General features: G+C 45.8%; 1 protein-coding gene across 2 annotated transcripts in view; it reads right to left on the bottom strand.

Moving 5' to 3' along the window:
* Positions 1-19,292, bottom strand: part of LOC103015020 (chromatin remodeling regulator CECR2) — a 154,824-nt gene extending 135,532 nt beyond the window's left edge. For both annotated transcript variants that reach the window (XM_057557241.1, XM_057557240.1), the window contains exon 1: positions 19,162-19,292. In XM_057557241.1, the coding sequence (XP_057413224.1) occupies positions 19,162-19,287 (126 nt within the window). In that variant the 5' untranslated portion in view covers positions 19,288-19,292. The remainder of the gene's footprint in view (positions 1-19,161) is intronic.
* Between the last annotated feature and the right edge of the window lie 661 nt (positions 19,293-19,953).

Below are 19,953 nucleotides of genomic sequence, written 5' to 3'. Positions count from 1 at the left end.
CTTTCCTCCAGCACTAACATTCTCCACAACTATAGCATTACCACCAGGGTAGGGTAGTGACATCAATACCATCCACTGATCTTTTTCCGATTTCTCCAGTTTTACTTGTACTAATCTGCATATGAGTGCACATTCACAACTTTTTATCCCATTAATCATTAAGTACTTGAGGAATCGACTGTAAAATAAGCAAACTGATTGTTTCTGCTTTGTAAATTATCTTGTACCAACTATTTCAATAATCTCTTTATTGTCATCATCAAATTCCTTCCTTCAGAGGAAAAGCTAACACACACAGTGCCAATGCTTCTGCAGCACCTCTGCAGCCAACTTCTGAGGAAAATCCCCTTTCAACAACCTAGAAGGAAGATTTGTCTTTTCCAACACAGAATGATTCTCTATGCTCCAGAATTAAGCTGGAAAAAGAAATCAGAACTTTACTTCTAAGGATTAGTCCTCTAGACTGTCCCAGACAAAACAGTTCCATGCAAATAGAAAAATATCACTTACTTCTTAGAAATTAAATGAAGAGCAATAAAAATACTTCTCATACACTATCAACAAAACATGTGAAAATCAACTATAAAACCTCTAGAAGAAAACACAGAAGAAATTCTTGGTGATCTTAGGTTAGGCTACGATTTCTTAAATATGATGCCAAAAGCATGACCCAAAAAAGAAAAACTGGATAAGTTGGACTTCTCAAAGTTAAAATGTTCTGCCATTCAAGAGACACTGTTGAGAGATTCCCTGGTGGCCTAGTGGTTAGGATTCCGGGCCTTCACAGCTGTGGCCCAGGTTTAATCCCTGGTCAGGGAACTGAGATCCCACAAGCCACAAGGTGCGGCCAAAAAAAAAAAAAAAAAGAGAGAGAGCGAGACACACTGTTAAAAAAGACAAGCCCTAGAATAGGAGAAAATATTTTCCCAGTGTGTATCTTATAAAGAACTTCTATTGCAAATAAATGAAGAACTCTCAAAACTCAATATTAAGAAAACAACCCAATTTTTCAAACGGGCAAAAGATTTTAAAAGATACTTCTCCAAAGTATATGGATGGCAAATAAGCTCATGGAAAAACACTAAGTACAATTAGTTAGGAGATAAATGTAAATTCAAAACACAATGAGATAGCAGTACACACCTATTAGAACAGCTTTCAAAACAACACTGACGGTAACCAACACTGGATGCAGAGGAACTGAGAGGCTCACACACTGCTGGGGGGAACACCAGAAACTGCCCAACTGTTCTCCAAAGTGAACCGCCCATTTACCAGGACTCAACAATCCTACTCCTAGGTATTCAGGCTAACAGCTGTGTGTGAATGCTTAGGCAACTTTATGTGTGATCGCCTGAACTAGAAACAGCTCAAACGTTCTTCTACTGGTGAATGGATAAACAAACTGGTTTGCCCCAACACTGGAATATTATTGGGCAATGAAAGGAACGAAGCGCTGACACATGCCACAACAGGGACTAGCCTCAAAAGCACTCTGCCAAGTAAAAGACACCAAACTCAAAGGGCTACATACTGTACGATTCCACTTATACGACAGCGTAAATGACTGCCTAGGGCTAGAGAACATGGTCAATTACCAGTGGCATAAGGAAAATTTCTTGCGGGATGACGCTGTGCTATACCTTGATTGGGGTAGTTGTTATACAACTGTAAAAAGCCACAGAAATGTACACCAAACATGGGGGTGTTCATATATATAAATTATACATCAATTAAAATAGTTTAAAAGGAAATTTGTTTGGAAAACAATTTGGCAGGTTCTTATAAAGTTAAATATACACTTACATACGACCCAGCAATTCACAGCTAGGTATTTACTCAAGAGAATTGAGAACAAATATCCACACAAAGACTTGTGATATATGTATATGTGAATATACTCGGCACTTATATTCATAGTTGCCAAACCTGGAAACAACCCAAATGTCCATCAATAGGAGAACAGGAAATTGGAAAAACTGCAGTACAGCCATACAATGGAATCCTATTTAGCAGTTAAAAAATTAACCACTGAGACACACAACTATATGGATGCATCTTAAAACCATGTTGACTGAAAGAAGCCAGATACAAAGGAACACAGACCGTAAGATTATTTATGTGAAATTCTAGAAATGGCCAACTAATCTATAGTCACAGAAAGCAGATCAGTGATTGTCTGAGACCAAAGTGGGAGTCAACTGCCAAGGGACACAAAGAAAATTTGGCGGGGACAGAAATGTTCCTTTTTTTTTTTTTGGCCGCGCTGCACAGCTTGTGGGATCTTATTCCCTGACCAGGGATGGAACCCGAATGCACGCCCTCGGCAGTGAAAGCACAGAGTCCTAACCACTGGACCACCAGAGAACTCCCCCAAAAGGTTTTTTTTTTTTAATAGATTTATTTATTTTTGGCTGCGTTGGGTCTTCGTTGCTGCATGCGGGCTTTCTCTAGTTGCTGCGAGCTGGGGCTACTCTTTGTTGCGGTGCACGGGCTTCTCATTGTGGTGGCTTCTCTTGCTGCAGAGCACAGGCTCCAGGCACACGGGCTCAGTAGTTGTGGCTCGAGGGCTCTAGAGCGCAGGCTCAGTAGTTGTGACGTACAGGCTTAGTTGCTCCGCGGCATGTGGGATCTTCCCGGACCAGGGCTTGAACCCGTGTCCCCTGCATTGGCAGGAAGATTCTTAACCACTGCGCCACCAGGGAAGCCCCCCCTCCCCAAATGTTCTATATCTTGATTGGAGTAGTGGTTGTTACTAGGGTGCATGCATTGGTCAAAACTCAACACATTTTAAAAAGGTGCAACTTTACTGTATTTAAATTACAGTTAATAAAATTGATTTTAAAACAAAATGTTAATGAACAATCTGAAAAGGAAAACAATTCCACTCACAAATAGCATCAAAAATATTTCAGAATACATTTAAAAAAAGAAGCACAAAAAGTTACACTCAGAAAATTATAAAACATTGTTCAAAGAAATTAAAAATGGGAAAACACCCCATGTTCATGGATTAGAAGACTTATTGTTAAAATGGCAATACCCCCTACACTGATCAACAGATTCAACCAAATCCGTATCAGAATCCCAGCTGCTATCTTCGCAGAAATTGACAAACCGATTCTAAAGGGACCTGGTGTAGCCATAACAATCCTGAAAAAGAACAGAGGAGGACCCACACTCCTGAATTTCAGCACTCACTACAAAGCATCATTAATCAAGACAGTGTTAGTACTCACACAAGGACAGACATATAGATCAGTGAAACAGAATTCAGGGTCTAGAAATAAACCTATATATATATCCATGGTCAACTGATGTTTGACAAGGGTGCCAAGACACTTTGATGGGGAAAGAACAGTCTTTTCAACAAATGGTGCTGGGGCAGCTGGACAGCCACCTGAGACAGAATGAAGTTCAACCCTTACCTCACGTCATAAGCAAAAATTAATGCAAAGTGGATCAAAGACCAAAATACTATAAAACTATACTACATATTATAAAACTCTCAGAAGGAAACATGGGGTATAATCTTCATGATCTTGGATTTAGCAAAGGATTCTTAGATATGACACCAAAAGCATGAGCAACAAAAGAAAAAATAGATCAATTTAAAGCTTTTGTTCTTCAGGGAATTCCCTGGCGGTCCAGTGGTTAGGACTCGGCTCTTTCACTGCTATGGCCTGGGTTCAACCCCTGGTTGGGGAACCAAGATCCTGCAAGCCACGTGGTGCACCAAAAAGAAAAATTGAAAAAATTATGGGGGGAAAAAAAAAACAAACTTTGTTCTTCAAAGGACACCATCAAGAAAGTAAAGACGACCCATAGAATGGGAGAAAATATTTGCAAATCATGTATCTGATAAGGAACTTATATGTAGGATATATAAAGAACTCTAATAACTCCATAATATGCAGACAGCCCAATTTTAAGAAGGGCAAAGAATCTGAATATATATTTCTCCAAGAAAGATACATAAATGGCCAATAAGCAAATGAAAAGACTCTCAACATCATTAGTCATCAGGGAAATGCACATCAAGACCACATCGAGATACTACTTCACACTAACCCGATGGCTAGACTCAAGGAGTCAGATAACAAGAATGTGGAGAAACTGGAACCCTCATATACTGCTGGTAGGAACAGAAAATGGTACAGCCTCTTTGGTAAACAGGCAGTTTCTCAAATGATCAAACACAGTTACCATATGACCCAGCAACTCCACTCCTGGGTATATACCCAAGAGAACTGAAAACGTGTCCACACACAAAAAAGTACACCAATGTTCATAGCAGCACTGTTCATAAAGCCAAAGGTGGAAACAACCTAAATATCCACCAACAGGTAAATATAGTACAATATATCCATACAATGGGATGTTATTATTCAGCTATGAAAAGGAATGAAGTACTGATCTACAACATGGATGAGCCTTGAAAAAATGATGCTGAGTGAAAAAAGCCAGTCACAGAAGACCACATACTGTATGATCCCATTCATTATGAAAACTCAGAAGAGGGTATCTATAGAAACAAAGTAAATTAGTGGTTGCCCGTGGCTGGGGAGGGAGATGGGAAATAGAGGTGGTAACAGCAAAGAGTATGGGTTCTTTTTGAGGTACTGAAAATGTTCTAAAATTGACTGTGGTAATGGCTGTACCCATCTATGAATACACTAAAACCAAAATTATACTCTTTAAGTGGGTGAATTGTATGGAATATGAATTATGTCTCTATAAAACTATTAAAAACCTGTACTCAGCAATCACTTTAATCCATGTAAGCATGTGACTGATTTTCTTTCTACAATTTTATTGCCTTTTGACTTCAAAATAAGTAAATGAGTAATCTCACAAACATATCTTTATTATTTAATTCCTTTCTTCCAAATGATTGTTAAAACATTATCATAATTCAAAATTTAAAATGAGGACTTCCTAGTGATCCAGTGGTTAAGACTCCACGCTTCCACTGCAGGGGGGCACAGTTTGAGCCCTGGTAGGAGAAGATCCCACATGTCTCGCAAAAAAAAAAAAACAAAAAACACCTAAAAGGAGAAAAAAAACTTAATAATAGTTACCAGGTGTAGAAATCTGTGTGCGCCAGGCCCTCCTATGCCTCAGCTCATTTGAATCTCAGCATAACCCTATGGAATAAGCCAGAAACTTGCCAACGAAGAAGCTGAGGCTCAGTGAGGTAGCTTGCCCACACCTTAAGCACAGCCTGGACAGGAGCCAGTATTATTCCAGTGAACTCTCTTTTTTCCTTATTATTTCACCTAATATACTTGCAGCTTGAAATTTAAATCATTTTACCAATTTTTCATTACTAGGATAAATGGGTTGGCTTCAACCTACTTAAAAACTATCCCTCTGGGACTTCCCTGGTGGTGCAGTGGTTAAGAATCCGCCTGCCAATGCAGGGGACATGGGTTCGAACCCTGGTCTGGGAAGATCCCACATGCCACAGAGCAACTAAGCCCATGGGCCACAGCTACTGAGCCTGCGCTCTAGAGCCCGTGAGCCACAACTACTGAGGCTGCGTGCCACAACTACTGAAGCCCATGCGCCTAGAGCCCGTGCTCAGCAACAAGAGAAGCCACTGCAATGAGAAGCCCGCTCGCCCCAACTAGAGAAAAACCGCGCACAGCAACCAAGACCCAATGCAGCCAAAACTGAATGAATGAATGAATGAATGAATAAATAAATAATTTTTAAAAAATAAACTATCCCCCTAACAACCAAACAAATGTGTGATCTGGGATAGAGGTGAGGGACAACATCTCTAAAAGTCACTGTGGGGACAAGTGAGGATGTCTGGATATGGATATTATTACAGAATTATTGTTTATCTTCTTAAATGTGAACATGCTGATGTGGTCAAGTGGGAGAGAATCCCTATTTTTATGAAGCACATGGCAAAGTATTTTGTGGGGGAGGGAAGTAACATCACATTGACAACTTACTGTCTAATGGTTCAACAAAAAAGAAGGGACTTCCCTGGTGGCGCAGTGGTTAAGAATCTGCCTGCCAATGCAGGGGACACGGGTTCGAGCCCTGGTCCGGGAAGATCCCACATGCTGTGGAGCAACTAAGCCCGTGCGCCACAACTATTGAGCCTGCGCTCTAGAGCCCATGGGCCACAACTACTGAAGCCCGCGCGCCTAGAGCCCGTGCTCCGCAACAAGAGAAGCCACCGCAATGAGAAGCCCGCGCGCTGCAACGAAGAGTAGCCCTGGCTCGCCACAACTAGAAAAAGCCCGCGCGCAGCAACGAAGCCCCAACACAGCCAAAAATAAATTAATTAATTAAAAATAAGTAAATAAATCAAAATTAAAAAGAAAAGAAAACATAAAGCTAATGTGGTAAAATGTTACCAACCGGTGAATCTAAAGTAAAGGTATGCAGGGCTCACCTATATTTGTCTTCAAACTTCACTGTACGTTTGAAACTTCTCAAAGAATAAAGAAAAAATAAGATCTGAAGCTTTAAAAAATTATTTCACTTTGTGAAAATTACTATATCAAATGCTTATCCACTTAGATGAAATTTCCAAGAAATTTATAAAATTATACTCTTATCAGATTCCAGAAACAGTTTTGAATCAAACACTTAAAATCTGTGAATGAAAACTATGAATGCCAACTTATAAATGTAAAAAGAATGATGTAATTTGAAAATAACTATTTGGCAACTACGATGTACTGATTGACTCAGGCAAAGAACCATGCAAGGATTAAAATGGGTGAAATTTTGATGAGAAACAGGATGTTTACATAGCCTCTCCCCACCAGGTATGTATTAATTATAAGGGAAAAACAGTAACTTCACCGAGGAGAGAGCTGGCAGACACCACCTCAAACCAAGCAATGAAAGTTAATAATAACCATCACCATGGGACCAAGTGACATCACGTGACTCCTGATATGATGCCCTAAGGACACACCACTTCTTTAGTACACCTGCCAAAACACAGGACCTGAATCTCATCATGAGAGTGCATACAACAAACCCAAATTGAGGGACAGTCCCAATTCCAAAAGGTCAAGGTTATGAAAGACAAAAACTGAAAAACCACTCTAGGCTAACGGAGCTGAAAGAGACCCAATAGTTAAATGCAATACATGATCCTAGATTGAAAACCCTAGCCAGCAAAATAATTTCTAAAATAATACTGTATTTAAAATCATAAAAATATATAAATTATACATTAATATTTTTGTGTCAGTTGACAATATGATATACTATTATCTAGAAATTTTATTCAGTATTAATTCCCTGATTTTGATAATTGCACTATGGTTATGTAAGAAAATGTCTGTGTTTTTAAGGCATAAAAACACAGAAATGTTTAGGAGTAAGGGGTATCATGTCTGCAACTTACTGTCAGGGAACAGCCTGGTGGTTCCCAGAAGCAGGGGTGGGTGTAATGGGTAAAGGGGGTAAACAGGCACAAACCTCCATTTATAAAATAAGTAAGTCCTGGGGATGTAATGTACAGCATGGTGACTATGGTTAATAACATTGTACTGTACATGCAAAAGTTGCTGAGGGTAGATCTTAAAAAGTTCTCATCACAAGAAAAGAAATTTGTAGCTATGTGCAGTGTGGGATGTTAACTAGACTTGCTGTGGTGATCAGTTCTTAACATATGCAAATATGGAATCATTATACTGTTCACCTGAAAGTAATGTTGTCCACTTAGATGTGTCAATTGTATCTCAGTTTTAAAAAAGGATAGGTGGATGCATGAGAAACACCAAGCAGTGCCTGGAGTACCCACAGTGGGCACCAAATTCATGTTAGCTTTTGTTATGAAATGCAAGATAAAAATTGACTATGAAGAAAATTCAAGACTTAAGACTTCAAATATAGAGGGTAATAGGAGAAGTCTAATGAACAAAAACACTAATCCTATCTTGGGCAGAAAAAACTCTTTCTGTTCATGGCTGTTACGACAGTAAACAACTAAAAATAACCTCAATGCTCCACTGAGGATTGGTTAAATAAATCAGAGCATGAGTGCTCCACAGCTATTAAAGTCATAACGTGTGCTATGAAAGGGCATTCTGTGTCATGTAATATTGTTAACTGAATAAAACAGGATTCAGAAGTCTATGTAAAAGTATGAGCCTACGTTTATAAAATATTTAATACGTGCACATGGAGAAAAGTGAGGGGGCAAGGAGTACAGAGTCCCTCAGATGCTTGGGGGTTCCTGCAGGATGGACACCAATGAGCTGGGGCTGGAGCCTTCCTATTAATTCCCCTAATGCTGGGTCTCTCTCGAGTTTCTGCTCCTTCACATGCAAGAATTTGGTTTGCATCGTGGCTTCTCACTGTGACCTTTTAACTGCTTTTCCACACTAACTTGATAACCCTCGTATTTCCTAGGTTACAATCCCAAGAATGGGAATTTGATTGATCCAGTTCATCTTTTCTTGCAAGATGTGTCAGATTACCAGCCAGGATATAGACTTACTTCAGCCGGGAGGAGGGAAAAGGGGCAAAGGGCAGGTAGAGCAGCCAGATAACCTCCAAAAATTTTTGTAGAGCTAGGTGGCAGATAAGACAAACAAATAAACAGAAGAACTACTCCTTTCTGTTGAGCTGTCACTTCCCCAGGCGTGGGGAACTGTGATTAGAAACAACGTATCACATTGATACCTGACTATCTTATTTGTACATAAATTCCCATTACGGGAGAATCAGAGTCCCATTAAGTAGTAGTCTTACAAATCATTAAATACTTAACAGAGAGAAACTAAAAACTGAAGAATTCCAAAACAATCAATAGATAGGCAAAAGTAAATCTAAAATTCTAATGATAAAAGGGGTACACTTTTGGGCCCAGATTTTCATTTTCATTTTCCTATATAGGAAGCTAAAACAAGGAGCAACTGGCAATCCTAGGGGTGGGGTCACTACCACCCCACTCCCAACAATCAGAAGGGGATAGAAGAGTGAAGAGGACTGCTAATATAAGACGGGGGGAGAATTTGGAAACAAGCTGACTCTTCTTTAAAAAGCAGGAGATAGGTTGTCCTACAATTGACCTCTTCAGTACAGTGCTAAAACATTAACATAGGAGGAACTGGGGTTTCTTTTTATAATATTACATATTACTTGTGAAAACGTTTTTCTAAAAATTTCATTCTTGGGCTTCCCTGGTGGCGCAGTGGTTAAGAATCTGCCTGCCAACGCAGGAGACACGGGTTCGAGCCCTGTTCTGGGAAGATCACACAGGCCACGGACCAACTAAGCCCGTGCGGCACAACTACTGAGCCTGCGCTCTTGAGCCCGCGAGCCACAACCACTGTGCCCGTGAGCCACAACTACTGTGCCCGTGAGCCACAACTACTGAAGCCCGCGCGCCTAGAGCCCATGCTCTGCAACAACAGAAGCCACCGCAATGAGAAGCTTGCACACCACAATGAAGAGTAGCCACCGCTCACCGCAACCAGAGAAAAGCCCGCGTGCGACAACGAAGACCCAACACAGCCAAAATAAATAAAATAAAATAAATTTTTTTAAAAAAGTTCATTCTTTTCCACCATTCTCTTAAGCCTCCTATAGAGCTCTTTTCCTCTCTCATTCCAGGAGAATGTAGTTTTAGCCTTTCCCTCTTCCTCTTCCCAACAGCCTTCTCTGAAGTCATCTCCAGCCTCTTCAAATTGCCAACTCAACGTACAATTGATTTTCTTTTTTTTTTTTTTTTTTAAAGGATTTTTCTTATTTATTTATTTATTTATTTATTTATTTTTGGCTGTGTTGGGTCTTCGGTTCGTGCGAGGGCTTTCTCCAGTTGCGGCAAGCGGGGGCCACTCTTCATCGCGGTGCGGGGACCGCTCTTCATCGCGGTGCGCGGGCCTTTCTCTATCGCGGCCCCTCCCGTCGCGGGGCACAGGCTCCAGACGCGCAGGCTCAGCAATTGTGGCTCACGGGCCCAGCTGCTCCGTGGCATGTGGGATCTTCCCAGACCAGGGCTCGAACCCGTGTCCCCTGCATTAGCAGGCAGACTCTCAACCACTGCGCCACCAGGGAAGCCCACAATTGATTTTCAATTGTAATTTTCCTGTACTTCCCTGCATCACTCAGCAATGCAGACCTTGGAGCTATGCAAACCATCCTGTAACCCCTCGCAGACCACTGCCTGAGCGCTTAAGGACACTGTCACTGAGCAGCATACCTGCCAGGATCCTCCAGACCACGTGTTATAGGACAGTCCACAGTGTTTTTTAAGTCACTGTGAGTACGGCATTCCATTACTTGCAGCCAAAAACATCCTTACCAGATACCACCCTCTTTATGCACCCAACACTGTCAGTCACCTAGTCCCACTATTCAAAGCCAGTGACGAAGGTCCTTTCCTGTTACCGCCACCTGCAGCATTTCACAACCACTCCACTCCTAGAGTTAGGCCCAGTTACCAATACCAGACTTAATCTAAAACATTTAGTACCCAAGATATTCTTAAGTCTAAAACTTTGTTGTCATTCTTGTCTAAAACTTCACTGCCTGAATAAAAAAGATTAACACGAGTGGACCTGGCATTCCAGGCTTGCTGCAGCGTCCCACCTCCTGTCTCTCAACCTCATTTTTCACTAGCCCTCCAAATGAGAGAACTCTGATCGCACCGCGCTTACTCACTGTGACCCCCCTCCCAGCCCTGCCTTCCGCAAGAAGCGCGTCACTCATGAGCCCTGTGGCCTCTGAGCTCCTGCAGCCATCGCTGCCGCCCAGCCATTCACCCTTTCCTCCCTCACAACATACTCTAATTCCCCAGGGCAGCAGCAGAAGAGCCACCTGGTCCCATACCTCTGCAATTATTCTGGGGCCGTTAATGTTAATAAAGATCACAATGACAGAAAGGAGACTGGGATTTTAGATTCTCCTTTTGTTTGTAATTCCACTATCACTTTGAAGACTTCCATAGTACAGAAATCCAAGTAGAGTTATAGATAATGAAGAGGGCTCCATCACCAAAAGTGATGAAACTCTAGTGGTATAAGGACACAGGTATCCTCGACATTGTTTCTGAGAGACACATTTTCCATTATGTTGTTAAAGCAGGCACCCAGCCTCCCTTACTGGATGTTGGGGGTTGGGAGGGGAATGTTCTAACAATGTGTGGGATACTAACCCAAATCAATACCAGCCTAAGAGTGAAAAAAAAATTAAATCCCTTAATTATGGCACAAGTGAAATTGCTCTAAGTCACCTTTCCCCTATATAACCGTGTCCCCTAAGCAAAGAACTCCAGGACACCGATTATAAAAATTGTCTCCCACACCTAAAAGACTCTGCAAACACAACCTTCCAGGGAAACAGAAGAAACACAATGGGAATGGGGGTGAGAAAAGATCTGCTAAAGAAATAGGTCTGCTAATTTAACACATTTTCTGTCAAGCAAATCACTGTCCTCAGCGCACTGTTGCTGAAACAATGACGACTCAGGGAGGGGTGTTCATGAAAAGCACCTGGCCTGGAGAAAACACTCTCCCCTCCAGCCGACCAATCACAGCACTCTCAGCTGTAAGAACTCACTCCATTCTCGGCAATTATTAACGGGAGTTGATTTGAAGGTTCAGCATTAAAAACGTGAAGAGTTTAGAGTAACCGCGGCTCCATCACTGCCTCTGTTTTCACTTACGTGGGGGGTCAGGGGGGCACAGAAGGAGGCACAGTCTGTGGTGACACCATCCACACGTTCAGTCCAGGGGCCGCACTCATGCAGCCAAGCCACCCGCGGAAAGCCGTAGCGGCTGGGCCGGGGGCCAAAGTTGAAGTGACCATGACAGTGTGAGACGTACCAGAACACGACCATGTGCCTGGACCAGCCAAACGCCCGTCTTCCAGTCCACGCGAGATCAGGGCACGAAACCTTTCGTATGTTTCTACATAAGCCGCACCCCGTTTTCCACGGGAGTGTGGATAAGCTGCGTCACCGAGTCACTGCCGGGCGAGGGGGCGGAGGGGCCAGACCCCACACCGCCGGCCGCGGGGACTCCTGGGCGCCCGCGAGCCCGCAGCGTGTCCCGCACACGGCTCGGGCCGCCACCACGCAACCTTCGCTCCCGACCAAAACGAAGCCGCGTATGCACCCACGACGCGCGCGCGCGCGGTGCCGCACGAGCGGAGACCCCACGGGAAGGCGCGCGCCCCGCGGAACAGTTACACACCTCTTACAGCCTGAGGGGCTGCGTCCCGGCAGGCGGGGGCGCGCGCACGCACACACGCTAGCCCCCCTCCCCCTGCCGTCTCCGGTCCCGGGAGGCCCGAGGGAGGTCCCCCCTTCGTCCCTCAGGAGTCGCAGCGCCCTCTCCGCAGCACCTCCCCCCCCAACCTATCCTCTTCCCCTAAACGACTCCAAGAATTAACAAAGCATCTGTTTCCCAGATTTCTGACGTGCAGTTGCTGATGACGGCACACCAAGCACAACTAACTCCCTTCAACCCTACACACAAAAACATCACAGGGTCGCACACAGGCTCGGACTCCCTGTGGGGAGGGGCCCCCGCCCGCCTCAGGGCCCGGGGTTCTTCGTGTGACCGAGGAGGGCGGACTCTGGGAGGCGCCACGTCCTTGGCTGCACGCGGCCCCGCCACTCACGCGGCTGTAGTCCGGCCCCGAATGTCATAGTGCGAGGTTGGGAGAATCCTGAGCTTGGTACCACCATCCAACTACTCCTGTCTCGATCTAAGAACTACGAGAAAAAACCTTCCCGAGTTTTCCGGTATAAACTAGTATTTGTCAGAGGCTCCTACAGAGAAGACATGATGAAAGGATGCAAGAAAGAGTCCAATGAAACAGGAAAATACGGGGAAGGGGAGAACAGGTATCTGGAAACTTTCACTGTCAAATGAGAGGCGAGCCCCAGGCCAGAACCTTCAACCAGTCTCCATTCAAAGTTCTAAGTGTGAATGCTGTTCAATTTAAGTGAACAAACGGAAGCGAACAGAAAAGAACACAATTCAAGACCTTCATCCTCCAGAGTTCCTCATAATCTCGAAATACAAAATCTTAGTTTGAGGACCTCGAAGACAGTGAAAACATCAATTAAGCTACCCTCAAAGTAACGTATATGCAGACAAGATCTCCACAGAGAAACAAATTCATATAATCCACAAACACATCAAGTATGGATTCGCAGCTTTGGTACAAAATTAATTTGTAAGACACGGACCCCAACACAGCTCATAACTTTGGTCCTAACCAGGAAGGTCGGTGGCTTTCTGGATCAGTTACCTGTGCCCTGCATGCTGAGAAACCTCCAAAGGGAATCATAGCACGTTGGACAGAGGAAAAACCTAGGAATCACCTAGTCCACAATTGCCTTTTTATAGATTGGGGCATCTGAAACCAAGTGATTTGCCTAAGATCACAGCTTCAGTTAATGACAGAGGTGGCCCACAGTCCAGGTTTTTGGCTCTCTCTGCTTGATCCCTTTTGAAAGTATTTTCAATCCCATCAACTAGATCTAAGACCATCTAGTCAGAAGCTGTGCCCTCTGTCCCCCTGGGCTCTGTCCACACCCACCTTTTACCTAAACCACCATGCACACTGGCGGTTTTCCAGCACTCTGCCAGAGCTCCTCATTCTTACCCCCAGCCCAACACACCACGAGAATCCAGCAGTCGGCCTCTCCTGATCAAAGGGCAGATAGGCAGTTGTACCAAATGCTGCCATGCTGCCAGGTCGTATTTTAGGCTTCCCCTCTGTGTTCCAGAAAATTAAGCAAGACCAAACTGAACTTCCGTGGTAGAGCAAGCCAGGTGCTAACATGGGCTGTCCTTCAGAGATGAGAGGTTATTACCCTTTCTACAACTGGAGAAGCTCCCAGTTTGAAGTTTTGAAGCTTCACGTGCAGGTAAGTGAAGATGAATTAGAGGACTTCCTCTTCAAGACACTGGTCTAAGCAGAAAAGGATCCAGTGTTCACTTTGGGTTGAGTGACACTCTCACGGAAGAGTCCCCTTTTGTGGGTTTCAAGATCTGCCCCTCTGGAATTCCCATCCTGTTCTTGGCCTTCCCTCCTCAGAGAAGGAGCACACCCTGAGCCTTAGAAGACATTTATCATCTGGTATTTTCCATTCAATAGGTTACTCTGACAAACTACTAATTTTTCTTCTTCTTTTTTGGCAGCGCCAAGCGGCATGCGGGATCTTAGTTCCCTGACCAGGGATCGAACCTGCACCCCTGCAGTGGAAGCGTGGAGTCTTAACCACTGGACCGCCAGGGAAGTCCCACAAACTACTAGTTTTTAAATAATCTTAAATCCCCTATTTCCTTCAGTCCTGCTCAAATGCCATCCTTCTCAATGAGGCCACCCACACCTAATCACCCTATTTTAAATTCCAACAACCTACCCCCTCAACTTGGCTCTCTCTATGCCAATTTGTTTATTATTATCTGTCTCCTTCCACTGAAGAGGGCAGGTATTTTTTTGTTATGTTCACATCTGTACCTCCAGCACCTAATACACTGCATCTAGCACATAATGGATGCTCAATAATTATTTGCTGAAAGAAACAAATGAAATCATGAACTTGACCCTCTGTATTCAGCAGAAGTTTTGGTTTTTCTCTTAATTATTTTATTTATTTATTTTTGGCTGTGTTGGGTCTTCCTTCCTGTGCGCGGGCTTCCTCTAGTTGCAGAGAGCTGGGGCTACTCTTCATTGCGGTGTGCAGGCTTCTCATTGCGGTGGCTTATCTTGTTGCCGAGCAGGGGCTCTAGGCACGCGGGCTTCAATAGTTGTGGCTCGGGGACTCTAGAGCACAGGCTCAGTAGCTGTGACACACGGGCTTAGTTGCTCCGCAGCATGTGGGATCTTCCCGGACCAGGGCTCGAACCCGTGTCCCCTGCATTGGCAGGTGGATTCTTAACCACTGCGCCAGCAGGGAAGCCCCAGCAGAAGTTTTAAAAAGGATCTTCTGTACCCCACGTTATTAAGAACCAAAGAACTGTACATTTGCACTGTGGAATCTTGGCCATTACTTCTATGTCTAGCCCTTCATTTTATAGATGGTGAAAATTAAAGTAGAAGCAGTGCGATGTAGCAGCAGTAGCAAAGAACTTGGTACCAAAGAACCTGAGATCCAGGTGAGAGCCTGTGCAAGAAACTTAGCCTCTCTAACCTTCCAATTTCCTCATCTGCAAAATTAGGATAATTCCCACCTCCCAGTGATGGTTAAGGATGGCTATGAATAAAATAACATTTGGAAAATGTACAAAGTACTATACAAGTGTCCTTTTTCATTATTAGGCTATTTGACCTGCAGAAGGTCACAGAGGTAGGTAGGGGCAAAGCTAGTAATAAGAATTCAAGTTTCCTAACTCCTGGTCCAGGGCATCTTGTGTTGTGAAACTAGCCTTCTGGTTCCCCTATTCAAGGCCAACTTAAATCTTTCATCTAGTTTAAGGCCTTTTAGCCTTTGTATGGTTGGGATCTCTTTCAAAGTTTGATGAAAGTGACAAAGTACACATATGTACACCAACACAAAATCTCCTATAACCCATCCTTAGGCCCCAGGCTCAGAGACCACTGATAGGCCTCATGTACTAATAAGTTACTCTCAGCAAGTTTTATCACTTACTTTCATGTTTAATAATTCATGCCTAGAGCTCTTGATTCAAGAGGCTGGATCCAAGGAAACACCAACAGGAATCTGAATTAAAGACACTGCCCCCAGATCATCATGCTGATGAGGTGAGGGACTTAACCCACATACAACCACAACCAGGAAGGCAAAGGATTCTGTACTCAAAGCAGGAAGCTCAAGAAAAAAAAGTAGACAGGACCATCAGATTATTTTCATCATGCCGCTACTATATGAACCAGACAATTCTACATGACCATTTTCAAATAACCACCTGGAGGCCCCATGGTTTCTTCTCTAGAGAAAATATGCCCAAAATGTTTATGATGGGATTTCCCCCTGCAACCCTACACCCACCCTGATTAACTCCAGACCAGATTACTGAAGATGGTTTATCGTCCCTTACCTTACTCTGGTTAAGTAAGACACGCTATTCACTGTATAAAGATCACTTAGCTAGCGGAAAAAAAATTAGTACTAAATCTTTTTTTTCCCCCCTCACAAATTTACTTATTTATTTATTTTTGGCTGCATTGGGTCTTCGTTGCTGCGCGTGGGCTTTCTCTGGTTGTGGCGAGCGGGGGCTACTCTTTGTTGCGGTGTGCAGGCTTCTCATTGCAGTGGCTTCTCTTGCCGTGGAGCACGGGCTCTAGGCACGTGGCCTTCAGTAGTTGCGGCACGCAGGCTCAGTAGTTGTGGCTCACAGGCTCAGGAACGCAGGCTCAGTAGTTGTGGCGCACGGGCTTAGTCGCTCCGCGGCATGTGGGATCTCCCCGGCCCAGGGCTCGAACCCATGTCCCCTGCATTGGCAGGCGGATTCTTAACCACTACACCACCAGGGAAGTCCCAGTACTAAATCTTTCGGGAGATCAATTCACCATTCTTCATTCTCGAATCAGGACAAAACGTAACCAGCCTAACCCACTAGAATGTTAAAACAATTCTAGAACACTTGATATAAATGAAGTGGTTCTGAATTTGATAATCCTCTGAGGCAAAGAAGGTATGCCATGAGCTTCTTTGGTAATCCATCCGGTTAAGCAGCTAGTTAGAGACTTTTCATAATACCAACTACTGAATTCAGTATCCTTCATCTACTGTTGTCCAGCTACACCTCAATCTCCTCATCTGAAAAATTAAAACACCATTTAATCCAGGGCACAAATACATGTGTGAGCATGTTTGGGAATTTCTAAATACGTTAACAGCTAACAGCTTTTATCCCTGAGTGGTGGGATACAATGTTAACAGTTAACAGCTTTTATCTCTGAGTGGCAGGATTAAGGGTGATTTAATTCTCTTACCTATAATGATTCTCAAGTCTTATATAATGATTATGCATTGTTTTTAAAATCAGAAATTTTGAACTTAAAGCGTATCTACACATTCGCAGATTTTTGGTCTGGTGATTACAGGACCCGTATTTGGGGGGCAGCAACATACAAGTCCCTAAACATATCCCAAAAAACAAGAATCTGGTATATTGACTCTTCTAAAGAAATCCTGTACATTCAAGGCTAATTAACAGAGTAAAAAGGTTTTCTTACATGCAAAAATAAAAATATCCATGCTTTGGGGACCAGTTCTCTAAGTGGGAGGTCTTGACCTCTTGCAGAATTGCAGCATGAATGCTCCCAGCCCTTCAGCTATCTAAGAGATTGCCTTGCTTTAGATAAATAGAAGCCAAGTCCTTGAAGATTCTGCTTCCTAAATTTTCTATAAATCCATGGGTTTAGCTTGGTGGTCAAGGGTAAGATGAGTTCTTTCCCACAGCTGAAAAGTGGTTTCCTAAAAAAGCTGATACCCAGCTTCTACCACTTGGTATTATTCATCATTTCTATCTTTTAAAGTTGCAGTAAATTAAGATTTTATAGGGCCTTTGCAGCTGTCCAACTGAGTAGTATTGTTTCTTGTTTGTTTGTTTTTAAAAAGGCTCTTCCAGTGCATCATAAACTCTAACCAAGGGATTGTTTTTCAAACTTGCAGGACAGACTATTAGATTAAAAAAAAAATCACTTAAGCAAAATAAAAATAAATTTATTTACTTATACTTAGAGAATCAAAATTGATCATGTTCTCAGTGAGTTCTGCACTCAACGGAGTCAAATTTGCTAGAAGCCTAAAAATTACTTTAAAATTTTTAATTTCTGACAATTACTGAAAACTTTGTTATTAAACTTTGCATTCATCAAAACACATGTGAAAAGGATTACACAAGGACTGCAGAGGTAAAAGTCACTATCCTTAGGTATCCATCTAGGGAACAACATCTCCAAATTATAAACAGATACGGATAATTACCAAAATACGTACACGTTGGATTCCAAATATTCATTCGTGTTGTATACACTTCAAATAGCACACATTTTAACTACAACCACCACCAAAAAAGTGTCACTTCCAAGAAATACTGGGCTCCGAAGAGAACACAAGCATCTCAAGTGGCCCTGATTATTCACCTGTAACAACGATTTTTCATTTCTGTTATACACACAGATTGGACCTCTCAGATCAGGTTACACTGCCTTTAGGAATTCAAGCTGCTAATACTTAGAAACCACAGGTTCATTACTTAGAACATAAAACGTTATTTATAGATTACTCGACTTCTGTAACAACTTCGGGCAAGATTACTTCTATTTTTCCGTCAGCAAAATCGGAATACATGGATTTTTGCAAGATGAAATTTTTCCACAGTATTTTTAGACTGGGTTCTTAAACTCTAAACCCGTAATTCAGCAGCACCTCAGTCCTATTACGTTTCAGGGAGAAAATGGGGCAGGGGCAAGTTTAGCGGCACCACCACGGCATTGTCACCACAACACCTCCCACCGCAGCCACCATTTTGAGCAGCAGAATTAAAGTGCTGAGGATTTTCACCAACTAAAAGGAAACACGGGGTCCTCGGGACGGCTGGGGCACAAGTCCTGACGCTCGGCATTCCCTAATCTGTCGTTTCTCCTCCTCAGTCGGCGGGAGCCATCGTCCCGCTCACGTTTTTAGAAAAAGCCGTGCTCGTCCGAGTCACGTCCCAACTTTGAAAACGGCGTGCGGCGCCGGGCCCCCCGCACCCGGAGGCCGCCGCATTGTTGCCGCCCGCCCGCGCGCACCCTCCGCCGCCGGGCGCGCCTCCCTCGAGCGGCGGACCCACCGCCCCGCTCGCCCGCCCGGCCGCGCCGGTGCCGCACCTTTGTCCGGGGCCGCGGCACCGGCCGGCCGCGCGCGCTCGACCCCAGGCGGCCGGGGGAGGGGTCGGGGCGCCGGCCAGGGGCGCCCGCCCGCTGCCCGGCCCCACAAAGCCCGCCGTCCGCTCCCCCGGCCGCCCGGCCCCGCGCCGCGCTCGCAGGGACGCCGCCGGGAGTAACGGCCCAACTTTCCCCGCCGCCCGGTCCCCTCAGCCCGGACCCCGACCCCCGCCCTCCCGGGCCGCCCTGGGGCGCTCCCCGCCCTCAGTCCCCCACTCAGCCCCTCAGACTCAGCCCCTCAGAGGTCCCCGCGCGCCCCCGCCGCCCCGAAGCCCACCCGGGTTCCGACCCCCGACCCCGGCCCGGCCCGCGCACCTCAATCTCGAAGTCCGGCAGGCGGAACGCCGTGCGGAAGAGCGAGCAGAAGTGCGCGATGGCCGGCACTTCCCACCACGAGCGCAGCTCGCCCAGCCCGGCCGCGCCGCCCTCCTCGGGGCGCATCTCCGGCCGCGCCGCCGCCTCCGCGCCCGCCGCCCGCCCGCTCCCGGCGCCGCTCCGGCCGAGCTACCGAGGCGGCTGCCCCGGGCCCATCGCGCGGCGGCCCGGCCGCCCAGCCCGCACAATGTCGCCGCGGCCCGCGGGGAACAGATGGGCCGGGGGCGGGCGGGGGCGGGGCTTCGGCACAACAACAACCCCGCCCCCGCCCCCGCCCGCCGCCCGCGGGCCGCGCACGGGCGGGGGAGGGGCGCCCGAGGGCCGGGAGGAGGGGCCGCGGGCGAGCACCGCCCCCCGCCCCCGCCGGGCCCCGCCCCCACGTGGCTGGGGGTCGCGCCCCTCGGAAGCTGGCGGGCTGGAGGCGCCTCGTGGGGCTGCGCGCACGTGGGGCTGGGGCGGCGGTTGAGGGGGAAGGGGGAAGGGCGAGGGGGAAAGGGGAAGGTGGGAGGACAAGGGGGCGGACCCCGCACCCGGGCAGAGCCCACGGGCCGCCTGCCCCTCGCCCCCGCCCGCCCGGCCGGCTGAGACCACGCCTGAAGGCGCACGTGCGACGCCCGGGGGCGCGCGGGGCGCTGCGGGCGCGTCCTGCCGGCCCGGGGGGCACTGGGCTCCCGCGCTCCCGTCCCGGCCCCGGCTCGGCCGCTCGGGGATCCACGCGGGGACCTTAGGGCG

The sequence above is a fragment of the Balaenoptera acutorostrata genome, chromosome 11, assembly GCF_949987535.1.
Source record: "Balaenoptera acutorostrata chromosome 11, mBalAcu1.1, whole genome shotgun sequence".
NCBI lineage: Eukaryota > Metazoa > Chordata > Mammalia > Artiodactyla > Balaenopteridae > Balaenoptera > Balaenoptera acutorostrata.
The sequence above is the reverse complement of the archived record's forward strand: the minus strand, read 5'-3'. Positions and strand labels throughout refer to the sequence as shown.